Source organism: Capricornis sumatraensis, chromosome 13, assembly GCF_032405125.1.
Source record: "Capricornis sumatraensis isolate serow.1 chromosome 13, serow.2, whole genome shotgun sequence".
NCBI lineage: Eukaryota > Metazoa > Chordata > Mammalia > Artiodactyla > Bovidae > Capricornis > Capricornis sumatraensis.
Window position 1 is genome coordinate 60,935,106 of NC_091081.1, and position 22,328 is coordinate 60,957,433.

At 35.6% G+C, this 22,328-nt stretch overlaps 1 protein-coding gene across 1 annotated transcript in view; it reads right to left on the reverse strand.

The window, feature by feature from the left end:
- AHI1 (Abelson helper integration site 1) overlaps positions 1-22,328 on the reverse strand; it is a 232,452-nt gene that overhangs the window by 154,450 nt on the left and 55,674 nt on the right. The window contains exons 10-16 of the mRNA XM_068984959.1: positions 21,017-21,149; positions 17,364-17,487; positions 12,370-12,599; positions 10,540-10,646; positions 7,976-8,094; positions 5,243-5,373; positions 3,561-3,701 (exon numbers count right to left, since the gene is read on the reverse strand). Coding sequence (XP_068841060.1) covers positions 3,561-3,701; positions 5,243-5,373; positions 7,976-8,094; positions 10,540-10,646; positions 12,370-12,599; positions 17,364-17,487; positions 21,017-21,149 — 985 coding nt within the window. The remainder of the gene's footprint in view (positions 1-3,560; positions 3,702-5,242; positions 5,374-7,975; positions 8,095-10,539; positions 10,647-12,369; positions 12,600-17,363; positions 17,488-21,016; positions 21,150-22,328) is intronic.

Sequence of the window (22,328 nt, forward strand, 5' to 3'; positions counted from 1 at the left end):
ACTTTATTTTCAGACAAGAAAATTTGAGCAAAATAGTTCTGTGTTAAAAGATAAATAAAATGTAAGGTAAAACTATAATAGATCAGTAATAAATACCATAATTTTCACTGAAAAAAATTCAAAGACTTCACGATTCTGGCTTGTATTTAATGAGTAAAACAGAGTCTGAAACAACTTTCCTTTTTTTCATAGTTATATACCATTTATGAGAACTGTGCTAAATCTTGAATTGCTTGATAGTACGTAACGTTTTCTTAGGATGCTTCTTTTTAAAGATAGGCAGCGATGAGTTGGGAAAATGTGTTGAAGCCTTTTGAGTTTTGCTCATAAAGATAAGTCAGTATATCAAAAATGAACTGACGCTGCAAAAATAATTTTAATATGTGTATTATTTGAACATTTAAATTTCTAAAACACCATGGAAATCCCTCCTCTACATTAAGACAGTGTGGAAATAACATGATGTTCTTAATTTTATGCATTTATTTTCTAAAACAACTGAGCTAGAAAGATATAAAAGGAAAAGGCTGACTAACAGAAAGAAAGAAAGAAAAAAAAAAAACCCTGTTTTCAGTTTCATTCCAAAGAGATGCTATCAGCATATGAAAACAAAAGTTCCCATAAAGTCAAGTGTATACTGGTTGGATGAGCATAACTGTCCATTTTATCTTCTTTGTTTTAATATGGTCCTTATCAACTTACCCGACTTTGCTGATGGCTCAGACGGTAAAGCGTCTGTCTACAATGCGGGAGACCTGGGTTCGATCCCTGGGTTGGGAAGATCCCCTGGAGAAGGAAATGGCAATCCACTCCAGTACTATTGCCTGGAAAATCCCATGGACAGAGGAGCCTGGTAGGTTACACAGTCCATGGGGACGCAAAGAGTTGGACATGACCGAGCAACTTCATTTTCACTTTCTACCAACTTACAAAGTAGTTTCACAGTTCCTATCTCATGGCATCTTCACAAACAACTCTCAGAGGCAGGACAGGTAATAGCAGTAGTAGTAGGACCACAGTCCCAAATCAATGTGGAAGATGACTGTAGCCATGAAATTAAAAGACGCTTGCTTCTCAGAAGAAAAGCAATGACAAACCTAGACAGCGTATTAAAAAGCAGAGACACTACTTTGCCTACAAAGGTCCATATAGTCAAAGCTATGATTTTTCCAGTAGTCATGTACAGATCTGAGAGCTGGATAATAAAAAAGGCTGAGCACTGAAGAATTGATGCCTTCAAACTGTGGTGCAGGAAAAGATTCTTGAGAGTCCCCTGGACAGCAAGGAGGTCAAATCAGTCAATCCTAAAGGAAATCAGCCCTGAATATTCGCTGGAAGGACTGTTGCTGAAGTGGAAGTTCCAATTACTGTGGCCACCTGAGGCGAAGAGCCAACTCACTGGAAAAGACCCTGAAGCTGGGAAAGATTGAAGGCAGGAGAAGGGGACGACAGAGGATGAGATGGATGGATGGCATCACCGACTCAATGGACATGAGTTTGAGCAAGCTCCGGGAGATGGTGAAGGACAGGGAAGCCTGGCAGTCCGTGCAGTTGCAGAGTCAGACACAACTGAGCAACTGAACAGCAACAGTAGGACCATTCACTAGACAGGGAAATCGGAGCACCAGGAAGGCTTGTGCAAGATCACCAAAGAAAGAGAACGGAGCCTAAAACCAATGCTTTCAAATACTTGGCTCTTCCTACATATGATTCTAGAATGGACTCCTTAGTCTAAAAACCTACTGTTGAAAAAATAAATGGACAAACCTAATCTAATGATGAACTTGTATCAAAGACAAAAAGCAAACCGAAGAAAAAAGATAAAGGTGGAGCTTGAAATTGCATTTGTAGTGAAAATTTCAAAAGCAAATTAGAAATTGAATGAAAACTGTTGTGAAACTCCTTAAGAGTTTGAGGAAATAACTGTATACCTATTTCCTGAATAACAGCCCCAATTACAAAGTAATGAGGTATAACTCTTTTTTTTTCTGCGAAGAGTAAAAATGTATAAAAGAAAGACCTGTCTCAGGACCTATGTTTGAACTAGACAACAAATTTGGACACTGGATGATTTGAGAAATCCACTTGTCTTTTCCTGTGATCAGGCAGTATTGACTTTTGCTAAATTGATTGTAATAGTAAATGGTATTGTGTTGTTTAACAATTCACCATTAGTAATAGTGTTCTGTAAATTTGAATGTGTTACAGAAATTCATTATTTCTTCTCTGTAAAATTCTTTAAAACAAGATAAATCTCAAACTTACATATATTCTCTAAAATAACTCACCTATAAAGAAATAAGATTCATACTATGATCAAAATTTCAGGTTTACAGCTTAATTCAATTGTCTAACAACTTAGCACTTATCACAAACATTAACCGATTCACACTGTGTTAATGTAGGAAGCTTAACCACCTGCATTTCACTAATTTAAAACATTCTGTCCAAATAGTTTCACAACGTTATCTAAATGCATATTTATTTATTTATGTACTTATGACATTGTGTGTAAATCACCTTAGCAAGAATGGTGAATGGTATATTAAACAAACTAAAGAGTATAAAAACCATTTATTTTTGTATAAGAATTAACACATGAAGAAAATGGAACTGCAATTTTGAGAGTGTCATCACTATCAATACCACACAGAACAACGAAATCCTAATTTCAGGTCAGAAATTAAGGAAATATATGAAAAACAGAATAAATCCAAATGATTCGAATAACGCCATAGAGTGAGTGAAGTCACTCAGTTGTGTCGGACTCTTTGCGACCCCATGGACTATAGCCTACCAGGCTTCACAGACCATGGGATTTTCCAGGCAAGAGTACTGAAGTGGGTTGCCAATAATGCCATACTATTCCTTAAAAATGTATTCAAAGTCTATTTCCTTATTATTTTCCAAAATTAAAGAACAGTGTGATTTTAATGTAGAAAAAGGCACTTTTGCTGAGGCTGGACTTTTTTTCCCTTCCTTTTAAAAGTTTATTTTTACTTGGAGAATAACTGTTTTACTATGTTGTGTTGGTTTCTGCTGTACAACAAAGTCAATCAACTATAAGTGATTTTTTGGTCTTCTTTTTTATGTTAAGAAACTCTCAGAAAATCATAACTCATTTAAACTGTGCTTTAGTTAAAAAGAAAAACAAAGAATAAGAAACTAACTCAATATTCAAGTAAAAACATTACAGATTCACATGCCCTAAATGTTATTTACCTTTTAAAGTTAGAGATACTCCCAAATCGTTTTTAGGTGAATTTTATTTATTTAAATTGATCTATGAAGAGAATGACCACCTTTCTATGATTACAATACAAGAGCACAACCATTATGTATACTTTTGACAATATTTAAATTCCATAATAAAAATGCTCATGACAAAATAAAATGTTATAATAATATGATCTTTTTAAAGCTGCTTGGCCTTCATAATACATTCAAGAGAGTTTTGTTAATACAAAGAATGACAGTTTTCACAGAGCTCATAATTTCCAATTCAGCCTAAAGGTAAAGGTTACTCTAAATATTCTCCCCTTATCAAGCAGTCGACTTACCATTGAAATCATAAATATATAGGAGAATTGGCTCATTCTGCCCAAATGCACAAAATGCAACCATATTTTCAAATGGATGATAAGCAATGTCTCGAACTGGTGACTTGAATGGTAGGTCAGAATACATTGCTACTTGCTCTCCTAAATAAGAAAAGACATTCAATAATTTGTACTATCTCAGATATTTCTCATTAGAAGATAATCCTGCAACTTATCAAAAAAAGATTTATGGTTAAGTAATAATAAACCTCATGCTATTTACAGGAAAACCTTAAATACTTATAGTTGAGCTATTGTTGTTTAGCTGGTAAGTCATGTCCGACTTTTGCAACCACTATATTAAACAATTATTTTTCATTCTCTTAGACTTCCTTTTTCTTCTTTTCAGTCCAGTGTCTTGGAGTTTCAAGACACAAACTAAAGACAAAAAGCTTGGAAGTAGAGATCTGTAGAGATCTGAGATCTGATAGAGCTGAGCAAATGCCAGCTAAGAAACAACTCCATGGAGAACTATCAGGGAGGAATATCAGGACTAAAACTAAAGAAATTCTCTGGTTGGGGGAAGTTCAGTGAGGAATTAATTTTTCTTTTTTTTTCCCCCAGAGGCTGTTTGATGTACCATCTGCCTTAAATATTTATACTATGTATACAATATAGATATACTATTAATGCAGAGAAGGCAATGGCACCCCATTCCAGTACTCTTGCCTGGAATATTCCAGGGATAAAGGAGCCTGGTGGGCTGCAGTCCATGGGGTCGCTAAGAATCGGACACGACTGAGCCACTTCACTTTCACTTTTCACTTTCATGCATTGGAGGAGGAAATGACAACCCACTCCAGTGTTCTTGCCTGGAGAATCCCAGGGACGGCGGAGCCTGGTGGGCTGCCGTCTATGGGGTCACACAGAGTCGGACACGACAGAAGCGACTTAGCAGCAGCAGCAGCAGCATACTATTAATGACTACAATAGAAGTTTTGAAAATCAGAACTCAAAAAGCAAAGAAGAAAAATGAAATCCTAAGTGAACTGATTAGTCAAAAACGCCTAAAGGGAGAGATGAAAATAATAAAGATGAAGTCAAATAATGCTCATTAAAAAAAATTTAAAGTAAATTTTATATAATTCTATTGCTAAACAAATGTTTATGAAGTTTTGGTTTTTCTTTCAAAAAAGCAAAGTAAAGCACAAATGAACTATCCAATGTAACAGTTTATTTTATTGAATAAATTGAATTATAGTAATTCAGGTAAATGGCTATTAAGTTTCAAATATCCAAAACTCTGATAAGAATATGTTTGTTTCTAATAAAAATGTACTGTAGATGGTTAACCATTTGTATACCTAGTTGAACTCTAAATTCAGTTCAGAACTGAATTTTGTATTACAGTCCCCATTAAATACTTCTGTGAGATCAACAATATCTCATTACCAGCAAGGAAAGAATAAATCTTAAATTATAATGCAAAATTCTAAATCCATGAAGATATCAAAACCACAAAGAATAGAATTAATATAAATTCAGACTGTAGCTGAATTTCATTATCAGCTTTCCAACTTTGAAAAACATAACTGAGAACTTAAAATCAGAATTTCCTTGAAAATTATTCCATAAAATGGCAGTTTTTATACTTCATCAAAAACAAAACAAATCTTTTTAAAGTTCAATGAAATGCTATTTACCTGTTTCTGGGTTCCAAACATATACTATACCATCCTCACTTCCAGCAAAGAGAAAAGTCCCACATGGTGTCAAAGTGCTATGAATCTTCTCTCGATAATTTGCTGCACCTACAAATTTCCTTGCTGCTAATCTAGAAACAAAAAGATTTTATAAACGTAACTTGTCTTACCCATTTCAATGACTAGTGGTAGAAAAACTTTTCAATACTTCATTTGCATTTGACAAGCAACTTGTGAGAATCTGTTACACAGGATACATTCCATGAGGGATAGAGAATAAAGGAGAGGGAGTTCCAGAGCTCAGGGAGCTTATAATTTAGCAGGAGAGAGAAGAAATGCACCAAAGAAGAATAGAAAGTGAATGTAGAAAGTGCCACAAAAGAAGAACAGAAAAAGTCCTTTGCAGATTTGGATAAGAGAGAGAGATGATTTGTAGCTACGGAGCAAAGAAGATGCATTTGAATTGGTAACTCAAAAATGAACAGAATTTTTATATTCTTATATTTTTCCCATGCGAAAAAATTTTAAAATCAATGAATACTTGATTGCTGCAGAAATATTAGAAAAACCATTATTGAATCATCTCTTAAATATCGCATGTACGCTTTTGGGCTTTTAAACGTGTGAATAATAATAACAGCTAACATTTTCAGTGCTTAATTATGCGCCAGGTGGCTCAGACAGTAAAGAATCTGCCTGCAATGCGGGAGACCTGGGTTCAATCCCTGGGTTGGGAAGAACCCCTGGAGAAGGGCATGGCAACCCACTCCAGTATTCCTGCCTGGAGAATCCCATGGACAGAGGAGCCTGGCAAGTTATAGTTCATGGGGTCACAAAGAGTCAGATATGACTGACCGACTAAGCACAGCACAGCACAGCACAGCTCAGCACAGGTACTATCATCATCATTGGTTTACAGAGAGGATATTACATATACTGCTCTGTTATTTGCTTTTTTCAGTCAACAATGAACCATGAATAATGGCTTTTCATGTCAGAAAATAAAAATTATGCATTATCACTTTAACAGGCATATATTATATCATTGCCTAAATGTATCTTAAGAGATTTTCTATTGTTGGGTAACTCTTAGGGTATTTCCAGCATCCTAAGAGTTATCCAACATGTTTCCCCTAGCACAAATATGATTTCTATGAACAACCTTGTGTGTGTGTGTGTGTGTGTGTATACACACACATTGCACTGTTTCACAATTATTTTCTTAACATAAATTCCTAAACCCAAGGTTACTGGGTCAAAACTTCTGCTATTTCTGTTAATTTAAGTATTGGGTTGGTCAGAAAGTTCGTCAGGGTTTCTCTGTAAGGTGTTATGGAAAAACCCAAATGAATTTTTTGGCCAACCCAATACTTTACATCTATAAACTAGTTTATTACCCACAAAACACTTACGAGGATGGTGTAGTACTCTTCCATTTGTGTGAGGAGGAAAAGAGACTAATCAGTTAGTTCAAGGGATGGAACAGGCAGTATCTGACTATAAGCAGTTTTCCTCCAGAGCCCAAGTATGATCATGGGCTGAATACTATACTACTTAAAAAGAGAACAACTAAACTCTGCAGGCCTGGACTTCTAAAAATCTGGCTCAAATCTCTATTTGATTAGTCTCTCAGCATTCCTTAGCAAGAAACCAAAGCTCATATGGACTAACTCACTCTGCTTTGAACACAACTTCTATTATCCCACATCCTGACTTTATTCCAGGCTTTCTACCCTAGAGAGGACACTGCCATCTTATCTAAATTCTATCCACCCTTCAAGATTGAGCTCAAAGACCAGATTCTCCATAGAGCCTTGAACGTAAGGCTTTATTATAGCTATTCAGCTTCACTGTTACCATGAAAAACATAATCCTTTTACTATATATTTATATTCATTAAAAGATACTTATAGAGTACTTGCTACCTGCCAGGTATGATGTTGGGTATGATGTATAGAAAAAAAAAGAATAGCAGATTCTATAATAGTCCTTGAAGATGTCACACTGTAGGCTAATTAAGTGTTTTGCAAGTTATTTTGGAGAGTACATCTACATTCTAAACTCCCGATGAACCAATTCTGCTTATCATTCTCCCACAGCATCCATGCCACTGTCATGCTAGTCAAAAGCCCTCTCATTCAGGCATGATACTAGATCATACTACTATGCTAGACCAATATCACAGAGATAAAAGACAGTCCATGGCAGAAGTTTCTCCTTTTTTAATGTGAAAATAAAAAGCAGTTGACTACATCTCAGCTTCAAAACTGTTCACATTTGCAGTTAGATAATTGTTGCAGGGGCCTGTCTCATATGCTGCAGGATGCTCATTATAATTCTCTCGTCTCTATCCACTTCCCAGGTGGCTCAGTGGTAAAGAATCCACCTGCCAATGCAGGAGCAGCAGGAGACACGGGTTGAATCCTTGGGTAGGGAAGATCCTCTGGAGGAGGTAATGACAACCCACTCCATCAGTCCTGCTGGGATAATTCCAGAGACACAGAAGCCTGGCAGGCTACAGTCCCTTGGGTCACAAAGAGTCAGACACCACTGAGTAACTGAGTACAATCCACTAGATACTAGAATAAACATTTAAGTGTCTCTAGACTCTGCCAGAGGTCCCCTGAGGGACAAAATTCTCTAGTTGAGAACCACAGCTGCATTGTATAAATATGAATTAAATCATTACTTATTCTATGAGTGTTTAACCTGCAAATACTGAAATATACTTACATTCGGAGATCCATAATTCTCAAAGTACTGTCTTTGGTATGAATTAATAAACGTTTTCCATTGGGATGAACCTCCAAGTAACTTATCGGGATTCCCTTAAACTCACTCTCTTTAATTTCCTAAAATGAGTTTAAAAAGATTATGTAATATTACAACTACAAAATTTGTCTAAAGTTAAGCCCTTTTAAGTATACAAATTTAATTTTAAGAAGTCATTTTCAATTGCACAATGCAAGATGTTTTAAAATTGTTAGCAAAATTATTCCAAGTAAGTTCAAGTTAAGGATGAAAATAAAGCTGATAAAATGTAGTTTGGGGCTGCTAAGTAACACTATATTTCGTGTTTTTCTAGTATATTCTCAAATAAGAAGCACTTTCTGCAAACATGTCTTTTATTACTACATTGTCTGTTTATCATCATTTAAGAAATCTCAATTTCTAAGTTCAAAATTAAGTGTAGAATTAGCTCTCAGTTCTATTTCAGTTTCAGATGATTTCTTCATGCATTTACCTCCACTTGTCCTAAAAAAGATAAGTTATCAGCATCTTATTATGAAACAATTTAGTTTAGATTGTAATTTTAGGTTTTTCTGGATACTTAAAGCAGCTAAATCTTCTGGTTACAGAAGAAGTCTCTTAAGTAGACCTGACTACTGATGTCAAGAAAGACACAAACACTGAAGGAGAATCTGCCTGAACAAGCCATATATAAATAAGGACAATTTCCAAAATCCTTCTTGTTTGGATTATCAGGAGAAAGAAAACAATTGCAAATACAAAACTGTTTAAAGTCTGAAGAGTCAAGAGAAGGTCTGCTTTACTCTGCAGTCAGAATTCTGAATAGCATTCTTCTCCCTCGAGGTCCCCTTATTATTTTGCTCACTTCTCCTAGAAGGTCTCCTCTTCAGAAGTGGGTTGGCACCAATACAGGTGGGGTACAAACTGCTATAATCCTAATATCAGCAGTAGAATCCCCGGTTCTGCTGTTTGGTGCTGAAACCGGCTGCCAACCACTTTTTTACAAGTTCCAGAATAAAGTCAAACACTGACACCACAGATGGGGATTTTACTGAGCCCAACTACAATGATTTGGAGGTGAAGATGCACTGATGAAGGTCTGAGCACCTGGAGCAACACTTACACAGATGCAAACATGCAAAATCAAAAACAAGTCTGCATAACAAGTGTCAGGAATAAATTCGAGAAAAGAGTTGGCAGATTTAGTGTTTGTAGCATCTGTTAATGATTTCCTTCATATTTTTTCATATTCATGCTCAAGGTCTGGTGTTAAAGACCACACTCTACACCAAGGAGTAGAGCAAGCAACATGGACGCTTCATCTTAAGGGACAAATGAGCATAAGCTAGCATCCCTCACTCCACTGGTGGAAGAGAACCAAGTAAGAAATCGCAGTCTCCATCTGTCCCAGGCATAAGCTGTTAAAAGGACGTCCCATCCCTCATTTCCTCACTTTTTATATTTGACTGTCTCAAGTAACCACCAAGTGGCAGATTTCCAGGTGTATTTGCCTCTTGGTTACTACACAGAAGGAAAGAAAACACATGATTTTTAATATAAATAGCAGACTCTGTATTGCAGAAACAAATGACTAGAAATGTTGCCTTTGGAACCTTGCCAATATATCAATATATAAGTAATTAGAAAGTTCTTTTCAAAGTGTATGAAATTGCTACAACATGAATCCCAAGTCATCATTCATTAATCTGACAGACTAGATAAGAATGACTAAAAATAGAATAGACTGGGTTTTAAACTGATCTGACAGACTCAACAGATTTAACTAAAGTTGATGGAAATTCTTTTTCACATGTCTTTTTTCAAACAGGGACAACTGCTACAATCTATTATGAAGAACAAGAAAACCAAAGAACACAGCTATAGCATATTTATATATATGACATATATATATATATAACTCAAGTTTAATGACTTGTTTTGTATTTTTAGCTAAAACATACTAAATATACACCAACAAAGTTGCTTGGTATACAAGCCATCTTAAAAACACTCTGCTTAAAAAATGAGATTATTCATTTGTTTTAGCCAATTTAGTATATTTCAATGAGACAATTACTGTGATTAAATGACAGACCTCCTCATATTTATTAATATATAATCTTGATCACATAATTTTGAGAGATAGCACTGTTAACAAAACCTTAAGAATGGTGTTTCTAGTGATGCTTGCTATTGGACAAATAAAAAAAAGAATATGAATAGCAGAAAATATAAGTTGTTATGTATAGACGATAACATAACATATACCTCATTTTGCATAAATTTTACCAATGGATCCCTGAATACCAGAGTGCAACCTAAGGCTCAAAAATGTGAAAGGAAAGCCCAACCAAAATGAAGAAAATTTTCATTAAGTCACTATGTTATCAATTAGCTATCAGGAAAACACAATAACTGACTTTTGAGGGACTGAGAAAAACTTAATTCCTTTGAAAGGAGTGAACAGAATGTCCTGCATCTTTTAAGTCATGTGATTTTCCCCAATTTTTTTCAAATAAATCCCCAAGTATGAAGTGAAACTCTACCTTGTTTATGCTCCAGTGACGCACTGAGTGTTGTATATCATTGACTTTGACATATGTATTCCAAACAACAATCACCCCTGTGCAGTCTCCTGAATACATGTGGTGACCTATTTAAAAAAATAAAATTATGTAGGTAAAAATGATACACAAAAGTTGTTTCAACTATTATGAAATTAGGCAAACACATCCCAATAAGACAAAAAATTGAAGTGCTATTAAAAGGTACTGTAGTTTAAAAAAAAGCCCAAAAGGCAAACAATCAGATCCCAATTTTTTTCACCCTTTTGAGTTACTTGTGATTTCTTCTGTCACCTACCTGAATTTGAAAACAAAACGAAATGAGCATCTCAGTTCATGTGTACATGGCTCAAATTCCAAAGCAAAACAAATTATTTGAATTTTCCAATATGATCTGTACTGCTCACTTTTATTAACCTATATAACCCATTTCACATTCCTGGAGAAACACCTATGCTCTAATATATACTGTTAGAATAATACCTGAGACCTGGTAGGAACTCAATAAATGATTAGAGAATTAATAAAATAATAAGTAACAGGTGTTCCAGTTTAACATCAATTCTGAAAGTCAAACCATCCTACAGTTAAATGGGACTTCAAAGGCCATCAGATTCAACTTCACAAACAATTAGGCATGTTTTAGAAACCATATGAACAGATGGCTGTTCAGCAACTGTGAATGCAATATTTTACACAAAGTATTAACATTTAGTGTATTCATGGAGAAGGAAATGGCAACCCATTCCAGTACTCTTGCCTGGAAAATCCCATGGATGGAGGAGCCTGGTAGGCTATCATCCATGTGGTCGCAGAGTCGGACTTGACTGAGATTTCACTTTCACTTTCACTTTAGCTTATTCAACTGTTGAAATGCTCTGCATGTGAGAATCTTCTTTCTCATTCTAAGCAAAGGAAAATCTGTTTTCTGTAGCTTTGGCTCTATTTCTACCTACTGGAGTAACACAGAAGGACTTCACTTTTTTCACACCTTAACCAAATACCTGAAGAAATTATTCATCTCCCTTTTATAATCTGAGCTACTTCTTCTATGACAGTTTTCAGATGCCTTTCTATCCTTGGTTGACCTTTCCTGAAGGGGTTCCTGCTTATAAACATCCTTATGGTTGAATTGAGCACATTAGAAATATTATTATTTTGATATGATCCCATACTAATTGTTTACAGCTATACAAACCTAATGTCTGAAATAACAGAAAAGGTGACTATTTAATAGATACAACAAATTTTAGTCTTTCAGCTGATAAAATAATTATATTTTATATCCTTGAAACATCATTTATAATACTCATATTCTAAGATTAAACCTTAAATAATTGCAAATTTCCCTTCCATAAACATGTGTTTATATACTTAAAAAATCTTGTTGCCACATTTAAAATACATATTTTCAACATTGTTCTGGGATCTTTCCTCCTATCTTCCTCAATTTTATCATTTACAGAAAAGGGTCCTTTAAGAAAACTACTAAGGGAACAATCACCAATCCAATGGAATATATTCATAAATTTGGAACAGGACTGGTTGTTACAGCAAAGATTAGTGGAATCAAAATGCTTAGAAATGTACTGACTTTAAAATTAACTAACAAACAACTACTGCAGTGCCAAATTTATGACCAGGTCTATCATATGATCTGCACAAACAATCTAAATATGCACAAACATATTTAATTTTATCTAATACAAAAAGTTCCTTTCAAGCTGAAATAATTATTATCCTAGTGAAACAAAATTTTTAAAAAATTCTTCACATAACTAGCCTTCAATTTGAATATAATTTTAGACATACCTTCAATACCAAAACAGAGAGAGTTGATGAAACTCTTGTGATTGTCAAACTGTCGGATCAATACGGCAGGATCCTGTCTCATATCAACTTTCCATATACGTATCACAGAATCATAGCATCCTGTCACCACCAGCTCTCTTACAGCTGGATGGAATTTAGCCGTGTAAACAAAAGAAGGATGAGGTAAAACTCTGAAAGTATTTGTATTGTTTATTTCATTTTTCCATATCCTGGAAAAGGATGAAAATGTTACATATTGCTTCTGAAAGGCATACGTTTCTCTAAGAACCGATACAGCAATGGACTTTATGAGTAAGCAAATGACAACAACCAATGGTAAATTTTCTAATAATAAAAATAATCTGATCACATTATTTGATGACCAGACTTCTTTACATTTTGACAAAGCTATTTCTTTTACAGTTATTTTCAAGTATTATGTTAATTCATCTACTAATTGCAATCTATACTGCAAAATGTCTCTATTTTTTTTAAACCAACCTATTCTTGACATTGATTAAACACAATGCATAGCTGGTAAAATATTGCATCTAATAAAATATAAGTAAAAAATAAAATAGAGGAAGAAACTTCAATGATTTCTCATTTAGGTTGTGTATATCGCTTTTCCAAAGTGCATACAGTTGAGGACTTAATGTGGTACTCCATTAACTTTTTATTTTTAATTTCAAAGCACAATTAACATAAAGATCTCAAAGACTTAGAAGTCACTTTCAAATGACTATATAAGTACTTGAACAAAATAACACTAAAATAATTACAATATTTTATAGGAAACAGGGTATCTAACACTGAGTACTCACTTTTAATACTCATTATCTCTTCCTTTATATAACAGGTGATTTAAAAGAAATTAATATTTTTATTGCTATAGTCTTGACAAAAGTAAACCCTAAGAGTTAAACTATCAGGTTAGCACTGGAGTGGGTTGCCATTGCCTTCTCCAAAGTCAGTGTGTAAAAACAAACAAAATCTAGGAACAAACAGGTGCTTTATGAGTGTGAAGCACCTGATTTTTAAAAACTTAGGTTATCAGAATTAGAAGAATTTGTTTTTTAACATGGGGATTTACAGTTTATCCTTTCTATTACTATCTAAGAAATGAAGCAAATTAAGTTTTTTTCAAAATTAACTATAGAAGAAAAACTACAGTTGCTATTCAAGAATAACATTCTATCAGCTTTCTCAGCAGCTGCTTAAAAATACAGGATATGATCTTCAACTACTAAGAATCCAAACTAGTGATGAAGGAAGTGAAAGACTGTTTTCAAGTAAAAGTAAAACACATGTGTCACTGCATAAACATTTTTACCATCGTGAAACTGTCAATGAACTCATGTAACATGAAATACAGTACTTAGTGGGAAAAAAAAATCACTAATTTTGAGGGAATATTAAGGAGAATGCTGAAAGTAAAACTTCAGTTGCCTGCTAATAAATCTTAGCAGCGTCATCTGAAATGCTATATAACAAGAAGAAATGACAAGTGTATTGTAAAAAGAGCTCAATATAATTTGAACAGACACAATATTTTAACATAAGAATGAAGCTTTTTATATAAATGCTGAACTGGTATCAGTGATGGCTTTAGTCACGCAAGCAATGGGAGAATCTAAGATCAAAAGAAATGTATTACTGGGTTTGTGAAAAAAAAAATCAGGCTGATCATAGCAGAAAACATTTATACACAAATCTGTAAAGACTAGATGAACATACAAAAAATTATTTAAATTTGGAAAGAAAAGAATATACCAAAGTTAAAACAGTAGGTGTGAAGAGAGGATGGAGTGAGAACATATTGGTATATTTGAGAGCCATTACTCATGGACAAGTTTTTCTGATTATATTGGGAGCTGCTGTTCTTCTTTTTCTTCAAATTTTACTGAAGATAACTAAAGATGGAGATTTAAATTAAACCCGTTTAGTAGAGAGCTAACCAGTGGAAAACAGTTACTCAGAAGATGCTAACAATAACAGGTGATGGTGACCTCAACGGAAGACAGAAGACCTGGCCAAAAACCCAATTTCTTGCCCCTTGCTTTCTGCAAGCATTCCTTATCTCTTTCAAAATCCCACTATCTTTTTATTTCTAGCCACAATGATTCTCTTTTCACTCAGTTAATCCTTCACAATAGTCTTTTAGGATGCCAACAGTCCTAAATTAGGATCAACCCCAAAGCTACACAAAGGAAAACGTATACTTTATACAACATATGTTATGTGAGGAAATCCAAGTTGACTTAAAAAAATGGTAAAATCTAAAAAAAAAAAAAAAAGGTAAAACCTGAGCTGGGTCTTAAATGATGACTGTGAGCCCACCTTGGCTTACCATAGGCACTTAGATATTTGTTGGGTGAATGAGTTGGGCAGGAAGGGGAGGAGAAGCGCAGGAAGCCTAGGGAGAGTCGATAAGGTAACAGGGAGATGCCAAAGAAGATGAGATGTTAAGTGCATTTCAGAAGTTTGTGTGAGTGATGCAGAGGGTACTATGGGAAGTGCACAAGAGAAAATGGGAGGTCAGTGAGGGCCATGTCTGTCATGCCACGCTACGGATCCATGACATTTTTAAAAATTTAAATTTTTGGCAATCAAAGATTTTTTTTTAAGTCAAGACATTATGAAAGATGGTTTTGGAAAGAATTTTAGCATAGCAGGGGTGGAGGAGCTAGAGGGTGAATACTGGCAAAGCTTGGCAGCAACAGTTGAAGCAAAAAGATAACAAGGGCTTGAATTAAGGCAACAGCAGTGAAGACAGAAAGAATGTGACAGAATGTGAGCCTTTTAGGAGGGAAAATTGATACACTTCAGAACTACTTAGATGTGAAAAAGAAAGATGAGTAGCACTATTCTGAGTTCCCAGCTTGGGAGGCAGGGTAGATAAGGAGACACATTTAAAAATGTGGAGATGCAGAGAATGGACTTGTGGCCATGGTGGAGAGGGAGAGAGTAGAACAAGAAGCATCAACACAGATACACTATCAGGTGTAAGATGGATAGCTGGCGAGAAGCTGCTTTGTGGCACAGGGAGCCCAGTCTGGTGCTGTGTGATGACCTGGAGGGATAGGATGGGGGAGGGGAGGGAAGCTACGAAAGGAGGGGATGTATGTATAATTATGGCTGATTTATATGGTAGAAACCAACACCACATAGTAAATTTTTTAAAATAGTTAAATTTTAAAAAAAGAACAAAACAAAAACTATATGAAGGTTAAAAACAGAAAACAAAATTTGGTGATTTCAGATTTGGATTTGTGGTACCACTGGGCAATCCAGGCAGAAGTGTGTTAATAGCTGAATTTGAAAAAGAGAAGGAGCTCGAAGTTATTAGCATACAAATGAGAGTCAAAGCTGAAAAAGATGAGAGAGAGCAGGATAAGCACACCAAACCACAGAACACACTGAATAAAGGATCGTGGGGACCCATATCTCTTTGTTAAGAGACATGAATAGAGATACACAAGGGTAAATTTCTGAATGTGCGTGCTAAGTCGCTTCAGTCATGTCCAACTCTTTACGACACTATGGACTGTAGCCTGCCAGGCTCCTTTGTCCATGGGATTTCCTGGGCAAGAATACTGGAGTGGATTGCCATTCCCTTCCTCAGGGTATCTTCCCGACCCAGGGATTGAACCCACAACCCTTATGTCTCTTGCATTGGTATGTGGGCTTTTTACCACCTGGGAAGCCCAAATTTATGGATATTAGGTGGTAAACCAGAGATAAATACAGGAATTTCATGTCTGGTTAAATTACACTGTAAATTGAAGGTAGTCACTTAATGAAAGTGGGAAGACTGTATAGAGAACTTAAGATTGTGCAAAGAACTTGAAGCACGGTAAGATTTGGTTAGATCTGCTGCTAGAGGAATAAGAAAAAAATAGCTAAATAAACATAAGCAAAAGGACTGCTCAGCAGAGATGAGAATTTATGGATTTTTTACGACTCTCAAATCCAAAGTCAAGGTCTTACCAAGGTTGTGCCTTTTTCTCTAGCATACCCTGGTGTCAGACAGAATGGTTACACTTGAAAGAACAAGAAACCAGATGGGTTATTGAAGATATTGCTATGAGGGATTAATAGTAGGCTTCTAGTTCTCTGGTGGCTCTGACAGTAAAGAATCTACCTACACTGCAGGAGACCAGGTTTGATTCCTGAGTCAGGAAGATCCCCTGGAGAAGGGCATGGTGACCCACTCTAGTATTCTTACCTGGAGAATCCCATACACAGAGTAGCCTGTTGGGCTACAGTCCATAGGGTCGCAAAGAGTCAGACACGACTGAGCGACTAACACTACTACTTATTAAATTGGAAGGGGTTACATTATTTTAAGACTGACATTCTGAAAAATGCAAATATTTGAAAATCTATTATACTCTTAAAATGCAAGATGCATATTAATTTACTGACCCTACACTATGCATTGAGCAGCACCATGTCTTGGTCCCTGGATCCAGCTAAACAGTACAGATGGAATCCCTGCCATCAACAGCTTGTATTCCAGGAAAAAAAATCTCAGTTGTTTAATAACTTCAAAGTATTAATCAAAACTGTACAAAATGACCATTTAAAGGCTGAGGATTAGAAACACTGTATATCATATAAATGAAATATATTTAACAGCATGTGTTTAGGAAAAAGTTTTCATAACTTATTTAATCAGTGAGTCTGTATGATGCATATTTATGACAGTCCCTTGATAAGAAAGACATAATTGAAGCATACGAGCAGTTGTATCACTTCACATTCTATTTCCTCTCTTTGAGGGCATGCAGCATACACAGAGGATGAGATGGTTAGATAGCATCACTGACTCAAGGGACTTGAGTTTGAGCATCCAGGAGTATCCAGGAGACACTGAATGACAGGAAAGCCTGGCATGCTGCAATCCATGCGGTTTCAAAGAGTCAGACACAACTTAGTGACTGAACAACAACAAGCATACACAGAAGTGAGTACTTCTGAAGTATACTAACCTGGCAGTGCCATCAGATGATGCAGTAAGAATATAACGATCGTCTTTTGACCAGCAAAGATCATAAATGATATTGAGGTGGCCACACAATTCTCTCATGAAACGTCCAGAAGGAATTTCGTATACTAATGAAAATATTCCCCAAATTAGTAAGTTTTCAGACAGAGGATTCTTAACTTAATAATATAAAAATCCATAATTTATAATAATTTATACATAAGGTAAGCACTGTCTATAAGAATATTATCACCAAAGCCATTTTCAGTATGAAAAAAGGTCAAAATCTACTTAAAAGATTTCAATTGCTTTAGATACAAGAACTTAAATACCTAAAATTTTACAATATGCTACAATTAACAATTATTCTGATCTCTTTTCAAAGCAATCCTAATAATCTTTGATAATCAACTTATTAAACAGATAACTTTTAAATTACAATTCACTGCAATTTTTATGAATAAAGTATTATTTTATCTGAAAATCAATCAAAGTTCAAGCAAAATTTAACTATTCGAAGCAGTGAGAAACTTAAACTCTGCTACTGTGAGAGAAAAATTCTAATACTAAAAATGATAGGGGAATTAATAGAGATTTAATCTGATAAACAAGGCACTGTGGTATTGTTATGTTATGTATACAGTAAAACCTTCTAACAACACAGAACAGTTTCCATGTCTCTACTTCCACCTAGTGGTAAAACCAACTGCTGTTTAAAATACTACGTACAGAAGAAGTGCTATAGCAAAATAAGTAAGTAAAGTAAGTAAAGTCACTCAGTCGTGTCCAACTCTTTGCGACCCCGTGGACTGCAGCCCACCAGGCTCCTCAGTCCATGGGATTCTCCAGGCAAGAATACTGGAGTGGGTTGCCATTTCCTTCTCCAGGGGATCTTCCCAACTCAGGGATCGAACCCGGGTCTCCCGCATTGGAGGCAGACGCTTTAACCTCTGAGCCACCAGGGAAGCCCCTATAGCAAAATAAAGACCTTGGAAAATCTGCTCCACCATAAAAGCAATGAGAACACTGGCAAAAATTGTCAAAATTAACTTTTTCAAAATTTTGGGAATTAAAGGCTTATAACAATCCGAGGAGCATTTTACTAAAGAAAAACATATGAATATTGGCAACAACAGTGAGCTCCGTGGTGTTTTAAGTTGTCCTGTTCCCATTTTCCTCTCCCAAGCTCCAGAGTAGCCTTGAAAACCAACAGCCTTGAAACTACAAAGAATAGTAGCCTCGCATCTATGAGATGGGGCAGAAAAGGCCTGAAGACCTCCAAAGCCCATCCCCAAGACAAAACTGTTAGACAGTTTGGCAGCTTCCTGCAAAGCTCCATTCTCAGGGCCTGGCTTTATCTGACCTGGTTCTGAGCATGCTCTGGGTGAAGAGTCCTAACCCTGGGGTGCATAAAATAATCAGCAGTGTGGCCCTCTGAGGCAGTGATACCAGGAAGAAGAAGCTGATCAAAGAACTTAAAAGGAAATACTGGGAATGAGATGTCCATAGGGTACTTTGAAAAGCTCCAGTATATTCCAGGGAATTGAGAAGAACACATACACATCAATGGCTGTGCACATACTTGTGCAAGACAGACCTGAAAGGCCTTGTATCTTACTGTGACTGCCCCGGGGAAGCTCTGTGCAAACAGAAAGTGAAGGCTAAGGTGGAGTTGTAAACTCTCTACTTTAGCACTGGAAACCTATCCCAACACACACACACACACACACACACACACACACAGCGCCCTTCGGCACTGGCGGGGAGACCTGTTTACTCAAGGATATGTAAAAATCCCTCTCTAACCATCAGCTGACCACCAAGCTAGCAAGGCAAAAATTCCAGGGGTAGCACCTCACAAGAAATAAAGACTAGGAAAATAACTATACAGATAACAACAACAGATCCCAGGTGGGCAGATGGAGGTGGGTAAGGGAATCTGATTTCCAGAGCTGCCACATTATAATATATAAAATACTCAGTTTTCAAGGGAGACACACACATATACACAAAACACAAAAGTACAGCCACACACAGGAAAAAAAAGCAGTCAGCAGAAACTGTCTATGACACCTAGTTAAATACTTTAAATCCTTTCTTAAAAGTATGTTCAAAGAACTAAAGAAAACCACATCTAAAGAATGAAGGTGTGAGAATTATTTCTTACCAATTAATAGCTAGAGGTATAAAAAAAAAGACAAAGTAGAAATTCTAGAGTTGAAAAGTACAATAACTGAAATAAACAATTCACTAGAGGGGCTCAATAGCAGATATGAACTGTCAGAATAACCACTAAACATGAAGACAGTTCAATTAAGATTACGTAGTCAGAGGGGCAGAAAGTAAAAAATGAAGGAAAATGAATAAAGGTGCAGAAACCTGTTGCATACCATCAAGTGCACCAACACAGAAATGATGGGAGTCTCAGAAGAAGAGAAGAAACAGAAGGGGGCAGAAAGAACATCTGAAGAAATAAAGATGAAAAACTTCCAAAGTCTGTGAAAAACATTAATCTGTACATCCTATGAGCTGAATGAATTCCAGGCAGATACATCATAATCAAAAATCAAAGACAAAGATTCTTCTTTTTAAAAAAATTTTTTCAGATTCAAGCAGTAGTAGGTATATTTAAACTTAAGTTTTTCTTAAAGTATGAAGTAACACATATTTATCCTGGAAATGTTAAAAACATACACATCAGAATGAAAATAATTCTTTCACTGCCCAGTGCATAGTGAAAAAAAAATTACTATTAATACTCTGGGGGTATGTTTTCTTAAGAATCTTTTTTTTCCCCAATGCATAGCTTTTAGTGACTGTTAACAATAGCAGAATAGCATAGTCATAATCAAACTACATGATAACTTTGTACATCTAAAGTGAACATTATTTCGTGACGAAGAATATTTACTTAATAGCTGATAATCAAGCCAATTATGAGTCCTTGCTGAAAAAAAGAGCCAATCAGCCCCAGAATAATAAACTGACGTTCTCAAAGTCAGTGCTCGGGGCAGACGCCTGTGAAGAGCTGGCTACTTCCTGCTGAGGTGAGCTGGTTTTCACCATTAAACAAGAAGGGAAAGTATTTCATGCCTCTATGACTAGAAGAGCATGAATACCCACTGAAAAAAACATCTCTAATGTTACAGAAATAACTTGTCAACATGGTTTCTCCATTTTTTAAAGGTACTTTAAGAGTAGGTCTTTGGACTTTCTGCTGAGTTACTATAATTAAAATTCTTCATTGGTATTCCTAAGCCAATTTTTACTGTCTTAGCACATAACAAATCTGAGGGCTTTCATAACCAAATTCTCACTATTATCAAAGGACTAAAATTGGACTAAAATTCCTCAAGAGATTTATTAATCCTACATGCTACAAAATTTCTGTACTTAAAATAGAAAATACACAAAGAGTACCTCTTGAATATTTTTAAAAATTTATTATCCTTCATTTAATCATTCTCATTTTTATTCCTGGACATATACTGTATAGTGTAAATTATTAAAAAAGAATTGTGACTTTACTTGAGGAAATCTATTTTAATTCAGTACTATGAGTGGATGACAAATTAAGATTTCAATGAATTTTAAAAAACAAAAAAAAAATCCTCTCATAGTCTAATATTAGGATAAACAGATAGGATCATTACTCACAAATAATTGGATATCCATCCCGGCTGGCACAGGCTGCTGCTAATATTCTTCCATTGTGGGAGAAAGCAAGACAAAAGCATCCTCGCTCTCCTGCATTTAGTGAGAAGAGGTGCTTGTTTGGGATACGGCAGGCCTGTAAAACATACATTTTGCAAATACAGATGAAGAAACATTAAATATGAAAGCTAGTTGTTAATTTCAATTATTGTAGCTGGTACCGTTTCTGGTTTTTTAAAAGGTCCCTTTAGTGTGAGGCAGAGGAGGAAGAAAGCAAGTAAGCAGAATGATGGAAAACCATAGTAAATTACTTCACTTTCAAAGCAGACAATCAGTTTTAATTCTCCATAACATTGAGTGAATTTATACCCCATGCCTAACTAGCACTCTTCACCTAGAAGATGAACACAAACTTTCAAGATCTGATACTCTAAAGCTGTCACTGCCAGATTATTTTCACATAGCCACAAAAGGGAATGTGTGTCACACCCTTCTTTCATGACAGCAACTAATAAGTGATTTTTGTGGAACCATAAACTTGTCCTGAGTCTACAGATGACATACAGACCAAGCTGAAGTCCAAGATGTATAAATATTCATTTTTTCTTTTTTCTCTTCAATAACCATCATTTGTAAAGCCTTCCAAAATGCATTATATGTTATGTATACAGTAAAACCTTCTAACAACACAAGTCTCTACTTCCTCCTAGTGGTAAAACCAACTGCTGTTTCAAATACTATGTACAGAAGAACTGCTATAGCAAAATAGACCAAAATAAATCAATCACTTCCTATTGACTTCTCATTCACAACTTTTATTAAAATTCCTTCATCATTTTTATGTTTTCATGCCTTATTACCAGATGAAACCAAAACTTTTTGTGTATTAATATCTATTGTAGAAAATACTACTTGCTTTTATTTGTCCTAATTCTACCTCTTTCAAACTTTGGTGAGCCTTAGTTCCTGTATTTCTTTCTTATTATTCAAAATGTATATTTGAAAAAAAAAATTTATATTTGGCCCTTATGACATGCCATGAATGTGGTACTTTTATTACAAATATCTTTTTATATATTCATCATGAGCTTCCCAGGTGGTTCAGTGATAAAGAATCTGCCTGCTAGTGCAGGAGATACAGGACACGTGGGTTCAATCCCTGGGTTGGGAAGATGGCCTGGAGTTAGGAAATAGCTTCCCACTCCAGTATTCTTGCCTGGAAAATCCCATGGACAGAGAAATGTGGCAGGCTACAGTCCATGGGATGGCAAAGAGTCAAATGCTACTGAGTGACTGAGCATACACACACACACAC